The sequence below is a fragment of the Primulina eburnea genome, chromosome 14 (genome assembly GCF_022965805.1).
Source record: "Primulina eburnea isolate SZY01 chromosome 14, ASM2296580v1, whole genome shotgun sequence".
NCBI classification, from domain to species: Eukaryota; Viridiplantae; Streptophyta; class Magnoliopsida; order Lamiales; family Gesneriaceae; genus Primulina; species Primulina eburnea.
In genome coordinates, this window is record NC_133114.1 from 20559955 (window position 1) to 20580379 (window position 20425).

Here is a 20425-nt window from a genome sequence, read left to right on the forward strand (position 1 = left end):
TGAAATCCCTGAGATATTTGGAAAAGTTGCTCAGGCAATTTATCCAGAAAGAGTCGAGTTTCCTTTGATACAGAAAACAGATATCCAGATCCAAGACAAATCGATTCTACAGAGGAATCAAAGTCTTAGACTGGAATCAAGAAGACTATCTTTTCAAGGAGATAGAATTACAAGTTACAGATGGGATAAAAAGCCTGTCATAGAAACCCAACATGAGCTGAAAAGTTTTTCTACAATAGGAAAGCTCAGATGCCCAGAAGGTTGGAAGGAAGTAGAAATAGTATTTGATATTACAAAACAAAGGAATCAATTTCCTTGTAATTCAATATACTATTTGGAACAACTGATGATAGGAACTTACCAAGGACTGATTAACATCGGAGAATTGGAAGTCCGTATCCAAGGGATTCCAGAAAAAGAATCAGATCAACTGATTCTTGGACTAGAGTTTCTCGAGGACCACAAACCTTGGAAACGTCTAGAGTATGGAATGGAGTTTATGGCAGAAGATAAAATGTGGAAAATCCAATGACCACAAGTCCATTCTCCATATACATTCCAGTAGGAATGTTGTATGAACAATATAAGGCAGAATACTTTGCTGCATATATTGATTCAGGTGCTGGAATATGTACAGCAAAACGAGGAGTTTTTCCAAATAATTTGGAAGAAGAGTTACCCAAGATTGCTGGAAGAGATTTTTCCAGAAGAATCTTAATCCTATGTAAAGGGATTAAGATGACTGAAATTATGATTGGCGGTGCTGGACAAACACCTTGGTACAAGGTAAAGACACCACCAATTTATTTTCATGATACAGGAGCTGACATATTGTTAGGAAATAATTTCCTACAAATGTTCAAGTCCTATACACAAGAAAATGAGACTAGAAGATTAGTGTTCACAACACCATGTGCTCACAAAATCATAGTCCAGAGACTTAGGGAAGCATTTTACAGAAAATTGCCAATCCAGTTTCGCAGCAAGCGTGGTGATTCAGGAAAACTTCTGAACCCAAAAATGAAGGATTCTAGACGGTTTGGAGAAACAATGCTCCAGTTGAGAGCAGATAAAGAACTCCAACCAGAAGACATAGAATGCCTTAAGATAACTCTACATACAAATGAAGTAGAGTTTGAAGCTAAGGTATCATTGGAAGATGTCAAGAAAAGGATCAAAGAAAATTACAATGAAGATCCCTTGGCATGGTGGGACAAAAATCAACTCAAAGCTTGCCTTAAGATCAAGGAAGGCAAAGAGTATGAATTTGTCCGTTGCAAACCCATCCCAATGAACATCATTGATCAAAGGGATATGCAGATTATAATCAAGGAACATCTGGACCTTGGTTTGATCAAGGCAGATATGTCACCATATAGCAGTCCAGGTTTCCTGGTAAGAAATCATGGTGAAATTAAACGAGGGAAACCCAGATTAGTTATTAATTATCAAGAAATTAATAAGATTCTGGAGTTTGATGGGTATTTTATACCAAGCAGAGAACATCTAATTACTTGCATACGCAATGCAAAGATATTCTCTAAATTTGATTGTAAGTCCGGATTTTATCAGATTCGGATGGAGGAAGGAAGCAAGAAATTCACAGCTTTCTCAACACCTCAAGGACATTATATCTGGGAGGTATTACCAATGGGATTGGGTAATTCACCACAGATATTTCAAAGGAAAATGGATAATCTTTTCAAAGATTATTTTAAGTTTATGTTTGTTTATGTTGATGATGTTTTAATAGTATTTAAAGATATGAATGAACATGTCAAGCATTTGGAGATTTTCTCTAATGTTTGCAAGAAAGAAGGACTGGTTTTATCTGAAAAGAAAGCAGTCATTGCTACAAGAAAGATTGAATTCCTTGGAATTGAAATCGATGAGTCAGGAATAATTCTGCAAGACCACATAGTCGAAAAGGTGCAGAATTTTCCAGAAAGTCTCAAAGACAAGAAACAACTTCAAAGTTTCTTAGGAGTTGTTAATTTTGCTGGGATGTTTATCAAAAACCTAGCAAAACACAGAAAGGTGTTCAGTCCATTGTTGAAAAAAGATGCTAGATTTATATGGACAGACGAACACACAAAAGGACTTATCCATTTAAAGGAGGTTTGCAAAAATCTTCCGAAAATGGCTATTCCTCAAGATGAAGATAATCTGGTATTGTATACCGATGCCAGTAATCATTGGTGGGCAGCAGTTCTTACTAAGCTCACCCCAGAAGGAGAACAACCATGCAGATATTGTAGTGGGTTATTCTCAGATGCAGAAGCCATTAGATGACATATCAACGAAAAGGAATTCTATGCAGTAAAAAGGGGTTTTGAAAAATGGCCATTATTTCTACTTGCAAAGAAATTCACTTTGAAAGTTGATAACACACAAGTTAAAGCTTTTTTAAGGAATAGAATTGAGTCTAAACCTGAGAAGGCTAGATTATTACGATGGCAAGCACTATGTCAAAATTATATTTTTGATATTATGATAATTAAATCTCATGAAAATATTCTTGCAGATTTTTTAACAAGAGATGGACATCATTGACATAGATGCTATTATCAAGATGCAGAGGCATTTGAGGGAACACCTTGAAATGCTTCAAACCGAGTTCAACAAGTTGGCCGTTAACGCAGAAGTTGCGGGAAGGCTACAACAAGCTGATAAGAGAATTGTCTCTGATCGAATTACAGGATGTTTATAGGCATATACTCAGTTATGGTCTGTAATGCAAATGCCTATCCTCCAAGGGATTGAGAAACCACTGGTTTCCCAAATGGAGAGTTTTCGAGTACAGGACTCTATACCTGTAGCTGGGGATTCAAATACCACTTGCACAAGTGTTAAGTCGGGATCATCACGAGATGAGTCGGCTGAAACAAAAATTGAAACTCCTGATCCTTATCTTGAGTCCTCAAGTCAACCCTTCACCTCGGGGATTGAAGAGGGAGAGATCAACCTTAGGCCTCGGATTGACAAAGGCAAAGCTAAGGTTGGTACTAATAAAGGTGTAATTTCTCCATTTTAGGTGTACCAATAGAATTGGGAGAAATTAAAAACAAGAATTGGCATTAACCCAGCTACCAACAGGGTTGATGTTTCAGGAAAATATCCAAGGGTATGGATGAAACAAAATTCATATCCAAAGGAGGTCAAGGCATGGTATGAATTCGGGGCTCTTGCCTCAGTTTATACTATATCACCCAGCTTTCCGGAAATATCAGGATTACCAAAATGGATCCAAGAAGCTGTTCACGAGACTTGGGCAAACAATGATTATTTGTCCAGAGGAGATGTTTTGGAGCTATACTTCTTTAGTGCAGCACCAGAACCTGCAGGAAAAGGCTCCCATGAAGCCTTTCATTTCATTAAGTTAAGGAGGCCGAATACAAATGTTCAAAAATTTATCAAGGACCCTCCGACAGAAGAAACACCCCTGGTTGCTTCAATTTCTGAAGATGATATTGAAAGGGGATCGGTTACGGTGACCGGAAGCGCAACGGAAGTTTAAAAAATCAAAATTTTCATCAAAAATTTCGGCCACCTCATATCTTGTGTAGCAAATACAAAAACACAAAAATGACATTCATAGTGTGTTTAGAAATGTACCTATCAATCTTAAAAGATTGATGATGGCTCCAACTTAGTTGATATACAACTAAGCTCTTCAATGGCAAGAAAATCTTCAAGCTTCCTTTGAGCCCACCTTGCTCAAATATTAAGCCCACCACCAACTAGCTAGAACCACTCTAATTTTGCACTAGAAAAATTAGAGCATTTTTCTTTGAGAAGTGTATTGTTTCTTCAACAATTGAAGAACAAAATATGAGAGAAAAATGAATTGTATTTTCGGCACTATTCATCCTAGGAGAGAAGGAGAGACATTTTTTTGGTTGTGGGAAAAGTTAAAGTAAAAAGGTTGCATGCCAAGCCTTGGTTATACAAAAAGTTGTCTCCCAACCTTTCATCTCCCCATGCACATTCTATTTGGGCTTGTAACAATTACAAGGCCCATGGACTTTTATTTAAATGTCTCAAACACATTTGAGACCATTTAACCATTACTTGATTTTACTCAAGCCAACTAGTTTAATAATTATTTCTAATTGGGCTCTACTAGACCCAATGTTATTCAATTAATCCAACACTTGAATTAATTTAATTACTTGGACTCTACTAGGCCCACTAGTGTTTAATTAATTCAACACTTGAATTAATTTAATTTAGTCCATAATAATGTTTATGAAAATCACAATTTTCAAATACATTATTCACTTGGCCAACTTTTAATTTAGGAACACTTCCATAAATTAAAATTTACATTTCTCTCATAGAAGTCATACTTCTATTTTTCCTTACACTTATAAACTCATTTATAAGTCGTTCAACACATTGAACTAGTTTCTCCTTTATAGAAGTCATACTTCTAATTTTCCTTACGCTTATAAACTCCTTTATAAGCCGTTCAACACATTGAACTATTTTTACTTCTCAACGGGTTCTAGAAAGCCAGCACTTATGTGACCCTCAATGGTTCATTGATACAACTAGCCGTGGGTTCACATCTCCATGTGATTTGGACTAAACATGTCCTTATATGAGCATACCTCAATTGCTCCATTCTTACTTATCAACCCTTTGATAACAAGAACGTCAGAACTCAAGTCTGATAGTACCCAACCAACCATGTTAAACGCCTAGCAACATCGCTTACATGATTCCCTAGGTATCAAATGATAGTGCCTGCAAGAACCATTCAATTATTGTTAGCGTACAGTACGGTCCCTTCAACTCATATATCCCGACTGATTCGACAACCATTGGTTTATCGAGAGTTGTCAATGAATCGATACTATGTGTCATGTCGTAGTTGCATCAATGGTGTAATCTATGAAACCTCTTTCATAATTACCACCATACTCTGGCCAGAGATTTCAACCTACATACACATGATAACACATAGGATATTTATACCCGAAGGTAAGCGGTGAATCCCCGACTACAATGCATCGACTCCTATATGTTTCGACATGACACCCAACCTTGCCACCTGATGACCCCATAAGAGTCGGTAAACAAGTCAAAGTGAAATGCTAGCACATAGAGTCTCAATGTTGTCCCGGGTCATAAGGACTAATGGTGTACAACCATAAACTAGGACGTTTCCACTCGATAAGTGAGAACCACTTGGAAAGTCCTTTAATGGAGGGTTGTTCAGTGCACTCTACCAGAAGCACCTATCTGCATGCTCGGACATCACAATGTCCCCTACCAATGAAACATGGTACTCACATCGCAGATACTAGTCTCTAACTCGAGCGGCCTATATCCTTCTTAGTGGCGGCTGAATCGACTAGGAACCGTTTAGAATATACAGTATTAAAAATATGAGTTTCATGATACTCATCATATGAGCATCTCATATTCTTTCTACCATTTGTATATTCAAGGGCTTTATCTACGCAACTAGCATGGGTATACAGATAAAGATGTGCCAAAATAATAATATCAAATATTACTAAAATAAAGATTGCTTATACATAGAGTTTCATTGTGAACACTCGGCCAACACTTGGCTCGACGGGCACCTACTCTAACAATCTCCCACTTGCACTAGAGCCAACTACCCATATGCTTTAAACCCATTGATTCGCGATGCTTGTCGAATAATGGTTCAGGTAAAGGCTTAGCTAGTAGATCAACAACATTATCTGCGGAGCCGACTATGTCAAAAGACACTACTCTACTTTCCACAATCTCTCCGAGGATGTGGTACTTTCTCAATACATGTTTGGACTCCTGATGAGACCTTGGCTCCTTTGCTTGAGCTAAAGCTCCCGTGTTGTCACACAACACCGGGACAGGAGAAACTCCATTAGGAATGACGTCCAACTGTTAGACGAAATTCCTTATCCAAACAGCCTCCCTTGCTGCATCAGATGCAGCAATGTATTCGGCCTCTGTGCTGGAATCCGCAGTATTGTCTTGCTTGGAACTCTTCCAAGAGACAGCAGCACCATTGAGCATGAATACAAACCCAGAGGTTGACTTCAAGTCATCGAAATCGCTTTGGAAGCTAGAGTCGGTATAGCCTTCCAATTTCAGTTCTCCACCCCATAGACCAAGAACAATTTATTGGTCCTTCTCAACTACTTGAGGATGTCTTTCACAGCTTTCCAGTGTGGAAGACCAGGGTTCGATTGATATCTACTCACTACACTTAGCGCCAAAGCCACGTCAGGACGTGTAGATATCATCTCATACATGATGCTACCAATCGCAGATGCATAAGGAATGCTTGTCATCGCCGCTATCTCTGCATCAGTCTTGGGAGACATAGAATTGGATAGGGACACGCCATGACACTTTGGTAGATGTCCTCTCTTGGACTCATCCATCGAGAACGGCTTCACGATGGTATCAATGTAAGTGGACTGGGTGAGACCAAGCAATCTTCTTGATCTATCTCTATAGATCTGTATTCCCAATACAAAAGATGCTTCACCCAAGTCATGTATCGAGAACTTACTTGCTAACCATATTTTAGTTGATTGCAACATTCCTATATCATTCCCAATGATTAGAATGTCATCAACATAAAACACCAGGAATGTCACAACACTCCCACTGACCTTCTTATACACACAGGGTTCCTCACGATTCTTTTGTAAAATCAAACTCTTTGATTGTACTATCGAATCTAGGTTCCAACTCCTAGATGCCTGCTTTAGACCATAAATAGATCTTTGAAGTTTGCATACCATATGCTCACTTCCGATAGATGTAAACCCTCCAGGTTTGAGACATGTAAATCTCTTCCTTAATATCCCCATTAAGAAAGGCTGTCTTGACATCCATCTGCCATATCTCACAGTCATACTATGCAGCTATGGCTAGCAATATCCTTATAGACTTGAACATTGCAACTGGTGAAAAGGTTTCCTCAAAGTCAACTCCTTGTCTTTGAGTATATCATTTTGCCACCAATCGCGCCCTGAAGGTCAATACCTTCCCATCCGTCCCAAGTTTCCTCTTGTAAATCCATTTACACCCTATGGGAACAATTCCCTCAGGTGGATCCACGAGATTCCACACTTGGTTTGAACGCATGGAATTCATCTCAGATTCCATCTCTTCAAGCCACTTGGATGAATCGGCATCAGATAATGCTTCCTTGAAGGTCCTTGGATCACATTCAAGGTTAGGCTCATCATGGCCCCTCTTCAAGAAGCAGACCATACATCATATGTGGTCTCGAGACTTTCTCGGATCTTTTAGGAGCTTGTATCTCCTCTCTTGGCTCTTCGGTTGTGGGTTCTATAATTGTGGGTGTTTCTCGAACCTCTTCGAGTTCTATCATCTCGCCTTTTCTATCTAATAGAAATTCCTTTTCCCAAAAGGTTGCATTCCTAGAAACAAACACCTTTGTTTCTTGGGGATGATAGAAGTAGTATCCAACCGAATTCTTTGGATATCCCACAAAGTAACATAAAATGGATCAACTATCCAATTTATCTCCCACTACCTGCTTCACATAAGCAGGGCTCCCCATATTCTAAGATAAGAATATTTGGGAGGCTTACCCATCCATATCTCATATGGTGTCTGCCTTTAAATGGACATTTAGTGGAATATCTTTTAATTTTAAGTTATAGAGATCGTTTTCAAGTTCTCTAGTACCATTCAAACATTCATTCATGTAAATGTTGCAAACACCTTTGCAAAATAAACAAGAATATCCATTTTTATCAGCATAGAAATAGAAACAATGTTTTTTTTTCACCAAAATTAGGTACAAACAAAACATCTCATAAAATTAACTTAAAACTATTGTTCAATAATAAGTAAACATCTTCAACAGCCTTGGCAGCAACTCTTGCTCCATTGCTCATCCTTAAGAAGGTCACACCTTCCTTAAGCTTCCTACTTCTTCCCATCACCTGTAACTCATTACAGAGATGTGAATCACAACCGGTATCTAATACCCAAGAAGTAGAGTTAATTGAAATGTTTACTTCAATTTAAAAAATACCGTTTCCAGAACTCTTCTGGGCAAGATATTCTCTGCAATTACGCCTCCAATGTCCAGGCTTCTTGCAGTGATGACATTCATCAGCAGTCTTGTCAGCCTTAACTGGTATGGCTGCCACAACGGGATTCAGAGATTGCCTCAACAAGGGCACGTTCTTCTTGGGACGTTGGAAAGAACTCTTCTTTCCCTTCCCATGTGGATCAATCTTCGTACCCGATGAAGAACCCACATAAAGAACCAACTTCTCTTTCTTGATGGTTGATTCAAACGTAACAAGCATATTCACCAACTCCTCAAGGGTCGGCTCCATCTTGTTCATGTTGAAGTTCACCACAAAAGGATCAAATGAGCTAGGCAATGATAACAGCAACACGTCGATGGTCAACTTCGAAAGCAAGATCAGATCCATGCCAACGAGCTTGTCCACGAGCCCAATCAACTTCAGGCCATGCTCATGGACCGAGGCCCCATCTCGCATGCGCATAGTGATCAGCTCCTTGACGGTAGCATGCCTAAGAGGCCGAGTCTGCTCACCAAAGAGCTCTTTGAGGTGCTTATGAATGTCAGCAGCATTCTTTGCATCCTCAAAACGCCTCTGCAGCTCATCATTCATAGAAGTCAGCATATAACACCTGGCTATCAAGTCATGGTCACACCATTCCTTGTAAGTCTGCAATTCCTCAGGAGTGCAGTCAGTCGGAGCCTCAACAGGGGGCGACTCAGTCAGTGTATATGCTACCCTTTCCGAATTCAAGAAGTTTTTCAGGTTTCTTAGCCAAGTGAGGTAATTAGGTCCAGTTAATATGTGTTTGTCGAGTATTATGGATATCGGATTGCGAATCGAAGACATTGTCAATTTGTACTGAAAAGTGAAAACAGATAAATGTTGGTGACTATTTTAAAATATTTAGTAAGATATGAAGTTTGGACTTTTACTTCATAAATATTTGCTTCCACTGTTTTGACATCTTTCACTACCCTCTAGTGAAAACGGGAAACTCCTTTCCTCAGTAGGTACGTAAGGTCCAATTAGCGAATTATGATCCCGAATAATATCAGCCAATCACAATTCTTAAAAGGTAGTTTCCAATTGCATCACAATGCAACCCTCTACGTAAACTTTTGTCTCACGTTTGATTAGGACCCAATATTGACGTCGTTCATCTTTACGTGTCAAGCCTTACCCATCGATGTTGAACCTTAATGGACGGTCGCCATGAGTTCCGTCAATTATCTGAGCCGAAGTCATGAGAGTTCCACGTAGTTCACATCACCATGTCAAATGGATGTCACAGCTTTCCGGTACTAAGGGCCCCCCCAATAATATGAGCCGAGCCCCGAGTACGGGTAGCGATTCGTCATGCACCCATTTGTCGATGGAAGACAAGGAAATTATAAACAAATTTATAATTCCTCTTTTTGGGCTTGATATTAATTTTGAATCTTATTCAAAACGAGGGTTTTTAATTTTGAAAGGTCTCATCATTAATTTTATTTTAAAAGCTCGCCATGTTTGATCGTATGTTTGCCGGATTCATGCAACTTTGTTATTATCATAATAATAACGCACATACTCATTATTTATAACATATCATGCATATATTATAAACAGTAAACAAACAAGGATGATCAATCACCCCAATACTAACGGACCGTGTGAGCTAAACACGGGCCTAGGTCCAATCCTAGGGAAATGCACGGGATGCAAATGCAACTATTACATAAGCTTCCAATATTTACATGTCTTCGATCTTCATAATCATCATGGCCACTATCTTCCAATCTTGATCATCCACTATACTAATATTTACAAATAAATATCCATGGCAAATAGGGATACATCTCATGGGGGTGGAAACGGGCCATAAACCAAACCCACTTTATAAATTGATAATTATTACAATCATTCAACACAAAATATCCTAGCATACACCTAGCAAATTGGGCTTGGGCTTTTGATCATCCTTCATGCATAATATCACATATCATACACCATCAATTAATTATCACAATAATTAATTGATCCAATATTATATATCTTGATCCAATCACTAACCGCCACGATTATAAACTAAATTAACAAAGTATACAAACACCTTTGTGTTGCGTGTTTTCTTTAATGCTCGCAAGCGCACGGCGTCAAGTTATAGTAAAATGTAATTATGAGTACAAGTATCGATCCCACGAAGAATGTAATTTCTAAATTTATACTAATGCTTGTAATTAGAATAGTCTCGATTTTATTTAGAATGATCAAATAACAGATTTGTTCGTACCAATAACTGAATTGAAAATAAATTTAATTTTAATACCAAACAGAGTTGAACAATAGAATAAAAGATCTAGAGGTTTGACTTCACGCAACTATCCACCATGTGATATGTTTGTGTAGCTATATTATAATTGTCCTTCTTATTCATTAGCCAAGAATTCTATGATTATCTACTCCCTCTCTCGAGTGCTAAGTAGATACTAATTATCTAACAAAAGATTGCAACGTCTCCGTCAACAATCAACAATTAAATAACACAACAAGCACTCAATTCTTTTAATGACTTCCATAGCAATATATGTCCTCTCGAACTATATAAATACCATCGATGTATTTTTCCCTTTCTTGATTATAAAGTTCCTTTTCCAAGTGATAATTTATAACATACAAATCATTCAAGATATGGCCAGTAAAATGAAAGCATTAAGATTAGAAAAACACAAATGAACAATAAAGATAATTTATATAGCATAAATCATGAATCTCAACACATGGTTTCTAGTTTTGTTTCATCATCCCTCTAGAATTAAGATTTAGTTCATAATAATGAAAATAAAACAACAACACATGAATCTTAAACAAGACATATCAAAATAAAAGTAAAAATAAAGAAAGAAAGAACTTAGAACAAGAGTTTTGGAGTGTATGAAGTTTTTGTTCCAAGATGTGCAAGAACTTGTTAGAGATGATGATCTTGATCTTCAACTCTTTTCCTTGTAGCCTCCACCCTTTTCCTAGCTTCTCTCCATAACCTAGATGATGAAAAAGAGACCCTTTTATAGTCTAGACAAGATATCCCACGTAGCACACCATTTTCCCCTTCTTTTCTTCAAAGTCCACAAAGTTTCACAATTTCCGGAGGGATGTTTGTGCATGACCGCGGGTGCGGTAGTTTAAGGACCGCGGGTGCGGTGCCATTTCGTCAAAACTCCTCCTGCTGCATAAGTGACACCGCGGGTGCGGTGCTTGCATGACCGCGGGTGCGGTCATGCCTCGCCAAATGGCGCGGGTGCGCTCTTGTAAGCAGCGCGGGTACACTGTTGCTTCGTGTCTCTTTGTCCTTTGCACCTTCTAATTCATCGCTATATCACTCCAAAATCTCATTTCTAAGCTTCCAAACTACAATAACAAAAACAACAACATATCAAATAAAACCTGCTCAAGAATTACAAAATTCCATGTTAAAAACAAGTAATAAAAGTACAATAAATTGCACTTATCAAACTCCCCCAAACTTAAGATTTTGCTAGTCCCGAGCAAATTAAAACAACAAAAACAAACAAACAAACAAGTCATGAAATATTTTAAAGAACTTGGCCTCAATATAAATTCAAAATCCATCATGCATTTACAATTCAAATTAATTGAACCACTTGTTCATCCGGATAAAATCATGTGATTGGTTCGTTCTCTAACTTCAAATCTCTTCAACCATGTTTCAAGTCATTCTCAATTTATGTCAAATTTTTACAAACACATATCACAAGGTCTTTTTCGGTAAAGATTGGGTTCAAATCAATATTCATTCAAGAAAGGGATACCCAATAAATATTTGATGCAATGAGGTGTGTGAAAAATTGATCAAAATTCTTACTTCAATGAAAGTGTTTATCAATTGTCCATAGGCTAAATCCTCCCAATCACTCTCCACTATTATATTGGACAACTATGACTAGGTTAATAGGATTTTCAATGGTTGTAATGTTAGGCCTCGGTTCATGGCTACAAATAAAGTTTAGGAGTTCAAATAAGGGAGTAAATTGAATTTCTTCTCTTTTGCAAACTCCACTATTTCTTTTATCTCCATTATTCATTTCATCTCTTTTTCTCCCATTTTTCTCCAACTTCAACAAAATGTATCATTATTCATTTTTTCTTTTGTTTTCTTTTGTAGGAGATTATCACTTTCTTTAATCTTTCGAATTCTTACTCCCTTGAGAAGGTAGGAAATAATTGTATAAGATATTCAAAAGGTTGGTAATTGTGGGATACTTGAAAAAAAAAAATATTTGAATGGGGTCTTTTACACATATTTACGTGTGCCATTCAAATTCATATAAGCTCAAAGAGGTGACAAATGATAAATTCATTTATTTGGTAGCTTGAAAGGCTCAATCGATCCAAAAATCACCTAAATCATTCCTAAATCATAATTTGTCCGTATTTCGCCTCGAGTGATGTTTGGATAGTTCTAGACAAAATCTCAATTCACCATCAAAGAGTAGAATTCTAATCATCGTGAAAATGGTGTCTCAATGCATCAACCAAATACATATATATTCAAAAAGAAATGTACTTGGTTTCTAAGGAATTTCAAAAACACAACTCTTTTCTCATATAGGCTCAAAAGGGCTTCAAATGAATGTTTATGAATAATATACATGGCCCAAATAAATTCAAAGATTGCCTCAATCATTTATAAGTTTGCAAAAATTTTATTTCAATGTCAAATAAAAATCACAAAGTTTTATAGAAATTGTAAGTCTCAAACTCACAAAATCTCATGATTATTCTCTAAATTTTTCAAAGTGATCAATTAACATGAATTTGATACATGACCTTTCTTTTCCGTAAAAAAAATATTTTCATCATTGGCCAATTCATTAAAAATTTCATGACTAAAATACTACAAACACACAAAATAAATCAAAAATTTAAACACACAAAAATACACTAAATAAATAAACACACGAAAACAAATAAAAACTCCAAATAAAATAAAATAAAACACAAACCAAATAAAATAAAATAAATCTCCCCCAAACTTAAACATGTGCATCGTCCTCGATGTGAATAAGCATGATAAATAGGAAAATGCACATACACTGGGCAACGACCGTCAGTGGTCATTGCCATCATCCTCATCGTCGTCATCGTGGTGGGGTGGTTGGAACTCTGGCGGGTGGTAAACAGGTGGCCACTGTGGAGGAGGTGGAAACGGATGACCAGAAGTAGAAGCAGATGGAAACTGCTGAGCCAACACCGAAGTGAAATCCATCATGTAATCCATGAATGTATCGGCCCTGTACCTCAACGCATCCATCTCTTGGCGTTGAGCTCTCATGTCCTCTTCCAACATAGTCAATCTGTTTCTCCTGTGCCTGTGCTGCGGTGGTTGTTCTTGGGCCTGGGCTTGGTCACGTCTCTCTGCAGCTCTTCTATTAAATTCCCTTTCAGCTCTACGTGCTGCAGCTTGGTCATTTCTGATGCCCCCATGTGGTTGAATTATCACAATATCATTCTTTGGCTTCAACAACTCTTCATTCGGTGCCCAAGTAACCCCCGCATGTTGGCATAAAACAGTGATGAGAGAGGGGTGGAGAAGTCCACTCGGAGAGTTACCTCTTCCATAGTCGAGAATGGAATTTTGAAGCAATTGACCGAGATCAACTGTCTTTCCTGTCATAATGCAAAATGTGAGGATGGCCCTCTCCTTAATGACTAGTAGTGGTGTGTTCGGTTGGCTTTATCCTAGCAGCAATGAATGAATACCAATTTTTAGCAACAGTCTTCAGATCAGACTTTGCTAGGCTCAAGTGCACATCGTCCCTCATTCGCCATTCGGCTCCCTGTATACATATTGTTTGAAGAATATTGTTATAATCAACATGCTCATTTCTGTATTCTTCATACTCGTCGTGCATGATTTGAGGGAAGCCATATATCGTGTTGATCGTATGCGCATCAAATGCTACCTCTTTACCTCGAACAAAAACTGTCAATCGATCATATCTAACCTTAAGGTTAGCGTAGAACTCTCTCACCAGTGATATGACAGCATCATGTGGCTGTCTGCAAAATTCTTCCCACTGTCTAGCAGTAAGCATCGTCCCAATTTCAGTATGAGGGAGGCTCATATCAAAACCCCTCTCCTTGATAATGCTTCTATTCAAAATCTTCCCGTATTGTTCCTCCGCCCTCTCATCATAAAATCGACTCGCATCATAGTTAACTGTTGATGATGATGAAGCACCCTTAAATTGTTTTCTTCTAGGTGGCATTTTGTCGAACACCTTCTCAACACAACTTTTATTCAACCCACTTCTCAAAATACAAGATTATTGCAATCCACCAAACTACTACTTCACAATATTCACACTTCAACAATGTACACAATAATCAATCAACAATATTTCCAAAATCAACAAGATGCTTCACCAAATGAATAATTTCCTTCCTTAGCAACAAACCCAACAAATTTCGAATTTATCCATAAATTTGCTATGAATTTGCTCACCTTGGGTGTGTTGAATTGTTTCTTGAAGAACAAAAACAAAGTTTTGTTCAAATTCTTGAAGAAATTTTGGAACTCCTTTTCCAACCCTAGGTTTGATTTTGAATTTGATGGAGAGGAATGAGGTATTTGATGGAATGTGTGAAGATTTGTAAGTTGTATTGTTGAATTTGTTGAAAGAAGAACAAAGATTTGGTGTATGAGTTGTGTTTGAAGTAGGGATTTCGAAAATGTGGAAATGGGTGTTCTTGAGAGTGAGTTTCGGTAATGGAAGAGAATGCCCGATTGTATCTTAAAAAGGTCCGACCGCGGGTGCGGTAGTGTAAGCACCGCGGGGGCGGTGTGTGTTCGAACAGGTAGCGCGAGTGCGGCGTTATAAGCAGCGCGGGTGCGCTGTGTGTTCGGCAGCTACGCGCATTTCTTCACACTGCACGACCGCGGGTGCGGTGATGTAAGCACCGCGGGTGCGGTAGTGCTTCGGCACTCCTAGCGCGGAGGCGCTGTCTTTGTGCTGCGGGTGCACTCCTGCTTCGAATTTTTATGTATTTTGAATGCACCTTAAGCATAGGTGCAGTGCACATCAGACTGAAAGGGCACTCCTATTTTATCAAAATATTTTCTTCTCAACTTTTCAGTCCTGAAAAGAAAACAATTGAAAATCATTAAATTTGGGAAGATAAAATCAAACATTATATTTAAAAAAATACAAAAACACAAATAACATGATACAAAAATAAAATCAACCCCGAAATCAAAATGCAAAATAAACATAAATTTGGGTTGCCTCCCAATAAGCGCTTGGTTTAACGTCATCAGCCTGACTTTCATCATTCTACTTTGGTTCTCGCAGTGGGATGTTGTCCATGTGTCGCACTTCATTGCCAAAGTAATGATTGACCCTCTGACCATTGACTTTGAATGTCTCGCCATTTTTGCATTTTAGTTCAATTGCACCATGTGAGTACACTTTTTCTACTGTGAATGGGCCAGACCATCTGGATTTTAACTTACCAGGAAACAACCTCAGTCGAGAATTGAATAATAACACATGTTGTCCTGCTTCAAAGTCTCGTCGGTGAATCTGCTTGTCGTGCCATCTCTTGGTATTTTCTTTGTATATCTTGGCATTCTCGTATGCATCATTCCTGAATTCGTCCATCTCATTCAACTGCAACAGTCGTTGCTCGCCCGATGCTCCCATGTCAAAATTGAGTTTTTTTATAGCCCAAAATGCCTTGTGCTCCAGTTCCAAAGGTAAATGACAAGCTTTTCCAAAGACCAACCTATAAGGTGACATCCCGATAGGTGTCTTGTATGCAGTTCTGTATGCCCATAAAGCGTCATCTAGCTTGATTGCCCAATCCTTCCGGTTTGTTTTCACTGTCTTTTCTAATATTTGCTTTATCTCCCGGTTGGATATCTCTGCTTGCCCATTGGCTTGCGGGTGGTATGCCAGTGTCACCCTGTGCTTCACATCATACTTGGCCAATAGTGAGTTAAAAATTTTGTTACAAAAATGTGTACCTTCATCACTGATAATGGCTCTAGGCGTTCCAAATCTCGTGAAGATGTTCCTGTGGACAAACTTAACAACAACTCGAGCATCATTAGTAATGGTGGCGATTGCTTCCACCCATTTTGATACATAATCGACAGCAAGTAAAATGTAAGATTGAACAAAAGAAGATGGGAAGGGACCCATAAAGTCAATACCCCAGACATCAAAGAGTTCCACCTCCAAAATATTTGTTAGTGGTAATTCATGTCGTCTAGAAATATTGCCAATTCTTTGGCATTTATCACATGACTTGACTAAAGTATAACTGTCTTTAAATAAATTAGGCCAATAAAAACCTGACTGTAATACTTTAGCTGTTGTTCTAGATGCTCCAAAGTGTCCACCGTAGGGTGCGGAATGACATTGCTCTAGAATCATACCTGCTTCTTCCTCAGCTACACATCGTCTGATTATCTGATCAGCGCATCTCTTGAACAAGAATGGATCGTCCCACAGGTAAAACTTGGCATCATGAAGAAATTTCTTCTTTTGATGATACGTTAAATCTGAAGGTAATTCTCCTGCAGCAAGGAAATTAGCTGTATCTGCAAACCACGGATGTGTAACACTTACCTTGAAAAGTTGTTCATCTGGGAACGACTCGTTGATAGCTCCACCTTCAGTTCGTTCTTCCAGCTCTAATCGTGACAGGTGATCAGCCACCTGGTTCTCACAACCTTTCTTATCTTTGACTTCAAAGTCAAATTCTTGAAGTAGGAGTATCCATCGTATCAATCTGGGCTTTGCATCCTTTTTGGTAAACAAGTATCGAAGAGCTGCATGATCAGTAAAAACGGTTACCTTGGTGCCAATGAGATATGTTCTGAACTTGTCAAATGCAAACACCACTGCTAGCATCTCTTTTTCAGTAGTTGTGTAATTCTGTTGGGCTGCATTGAGTGTACGACTTGCATAGTAGATAGCTTTAAACATCTTGTCTCGTCTTTGTCCCAATGCTGCTCCTACAGCATAGTCGCTAGCATCACACATGAGCTCAAAGGGCTCCTTCCAATCAGGTACTATCATGATGGGTGCTGAAATCAGTGCTGCCTTGATCTTATTAAATGCCTGCAAACAGTCATCGTCAAAAATAAATGTCGAATCTTTCTCTAACAAATTACATAAAGGTCTAGTAATTTTAGAGAAATCTTTAATATAACGACGATAGAACCCGGCATGTCCCAAGAAACTTCGAATTCCTTTCACGTTCTTCGGCGGTGGAAGATTTTCAATTGCCACAACTTTGGCCCTGTCAACTTTTATTCCTTTAGCTGAAATTTTGTGGCCAAGCACAATACCTTCTGGAACCATGAAGTGACATTTTTCCCAATTCAGAACTAGATTCTTAGCCTGACATCTCTGCAAAACAAGCATTAAATTTTGCAAACAATGTTCAAAAGATGTACCAAATACAGAAATGTCATCCATAAAAACCTCCATTATTTCCTCAACCATATCAGAAAATATGGCCATCATACACCTCTGAAAAGTAGCAGGTGCATTGCATAGTCCAAATGGCATTCTCCTGAAAGCAAATGTACCGTAAGGGCAAGTGAAGGTAGTCTTCTCCTGATCCTCCGGTGCTATGACAATCTGATTGTAACCTGAATAACCATCTAGAAAGCAATAATAATGATAACCACCAACTCTATCAAGCATCTGGTCAATAAATGGAAGTGGGAAATGATCTTTCCTAGTAGCATCATTCAATTTCCTGTAGTCTATGCATACTCGCCAACCAGTCACTGGACGAGTTGAAATCAATTCATTGTTCTAATTTTTCACTACAGTTATTCCTCCCTTCTTAGGCACTACTTGTACTGGTGAAACCCATGAGCTATCAGATATAGCATAAATTACACCAGCATTTAACAATTTTAATACCTCAGCCCTCACAACCTCTTTCATTGCAGGATTAAGCCTTCTCTGATGATCAACATAAGGTGAATATGACTCCTGCATCAAAATTTTATGCATACAAACAGTAGGGCTAATTCTCCTTATATCAGCAATTGTCCATCCCAGAGCAGATTTAAATTCTCTCAACACCCTCAACAATTTTTCTTTTTCAGTACAAGTAAGAAAAGAAGAGATGATTACTGGATATGTTGAATTTTCACCTAAAAATGCATAACAGAGTTGACTTGGAAGTTCCTTCAATTCGGGGGATACTTTTGGTACCTCTATACTTGCAGCTTCAAGTAATTCTACATTATACACATCAATCTTTTCTTTAGGCAATGTATCAAGAACAAGTAACTCCTCTTGCACGTCCCAATCATCTTCATCCAGTATAGACGCCGATTCCAACAAGCATCTCTCCAAAGAATCTTTCGTCAATCTACCTGCACCAACATGAGATACACATGAGTCAATTACATCAATGCTATTACAAGTACTTACCTCATTTGGTTCTTTGATTGTGTTGTAGATGTTGAACATAACTTCTTCTCCACCTACTCTCAATGTAAGCTCACCCTTGTGCACATCAATCAAAGCTTTTCCGGTGGCCAAGAATGGTCTTCCAAAGAGAAGTGGGGTGTCCTGATCTTCTTCCATATCTAGAATGACAAAATCAGCAGGAAATATAAATTTGTCTACCTTTACCAGAACATCCTCCACTATACCCCGTGGATATGTAAGTGATCTATCCGCCAGCTGTAAGGTAATAGTGCTAGGCTTCACCTCGCCAAGCTCCAAAGTCCTGTAAATAGAAAAAGGCATTAAATTAATACTGGCACCTAAATCACATAAAGCTTTATTTATTCTAGAACCACCAATAACACAAGGAATAGTAAAACTCCCTGGATCTTTGAGTTTCTGTGGTAGTTTCCTTTGAAGTATGGCGCTACACTCTTCTGTCAATTTCACTGTCTCAAACTCATGCAACTTTCTCTTCTTTGACATCACATCTTTGATAAACTTTGCATAGTTTGGCATTTGTTCTAACGCATCAGCAAATGGAATGTTGATGTGAATCTTCTTGAAAATTTCCAAAAATTTGGCAAATTGCTCATCCAATTTCTTCTTTTTGAACCTCTGCGGATATGGAAGAATTGGCTTGAATACCGGCGGTTGTTCAACTTCAACTTCAACTTTGGATTCCTCAGTTTCGACTTCTTCAAGAATTACCATCTTTTCATCCTTCTCATTGGAATTTTTACCATCAAGTTCTTTTCCACTTCTCAAAGTCACAGCTTTGCATTGCTCATTTGGATTCACTTCAGTGTTACTCGGGAACTGACCTTTATTTTGATCTTTCAATGCATTAGCTAATTGACCAATCTGTGTCTCCAATGACTTCATTGTAGCTCCCATATTTCCCATGTGAGTTTCCATGCCATCAAGACGAGATTCAGTCCTAGCCATTCTTTTACTCGATTCTACAACAAATGTCCCAACTAAATCCTCAAGCGAAGGTTTTCCTTCCCCCTTTGATGCATTTAACCCCGGTGGAGGATTCAAAACATTCTTATTATTAGCATATGAAAAATTCTCGTGATTTCTCAAACCCGGATGATAAGTGTTAGGGGGAGGGTTACTTCGATATCCTCCATAACCACCAAAATTCCTATTGTTGATATAATGAGCCTCATCAGGAATATGTGGTTCCTCAGTGACAACAGATGCATTTTCAACCTCTGATGTACTAGCCTTGTTCATTGCTGCAATTTGAGTTGTTAAAGCTGAAACTTGAGCTGTGAGTGATGTAATAGGATCTATGGCATAAATCCCAGCTTGCTTCTTCACTCCTGATCTTTCAGTCGGCCACTGATAACTGTTAATGGTCATCTGTTCAAGCAAATCATATGATTGATCGGGTGATTTGGCAAATATTGTGCCACCATCTGCTGCATCAACAGTACCTCTTGTTTGTCCATTCAAACCATTGTAAAATAATTCAATCTGTACCCAATCTTCAAAACCATGGTTTGGACATCTCCTCAACAATTCCTTATACCGTTCCCATGCCTCATATAGTTGCTCAAAATCAGTCTGCCTAAAAGTACTTATCTCGATTTTCAACTGTGCAGACTTCGCAGGTGGGAAATATTTTGCAAGAAACTTAGTTGCTAAATCCTGCCAGGTAGTGATACTCCCCAAAGGAAGCGATTGGAGCCATCCTCTTGCTTGGTCCCTAAGAGAAAAAGGAAACAAACGCAATCGAATTATATCATCAGAAACACCATTTATTTTTACCGTATCAGTAATTTCAAGGAATGTTCTGAGATGTAAATGAGCATCTGCAGTAGCGGCTCCCCCAAACTGATTCTGTTGAACCATGTTTATCAACGCAGGCTTGAGCTTAAAGTTGTTTGCATT

The 20425-nt window shown here is 38.3% G+C and overlaps 1 protein-coding gene across 1 annotated transcript; it reads right to left on the bottom strand.

Moving 5' to 3' along the window:
* Window positions 1-15376: 15376 nt before the first annotated feature.
* Window positions 15377-15841, bottom strand: LOC140811242 (uncharacterized). Its single transcript, XM_073169111.1, has one exon. It carries the CDS (start codon window positions 15839-15841, stop codon window positions 15377-15379), a length of 465 nt encoding a protein of 154 aa, XP_073025212.1.
* Window positions 15842-20425: the final 4584 nt, after the last annotated feature.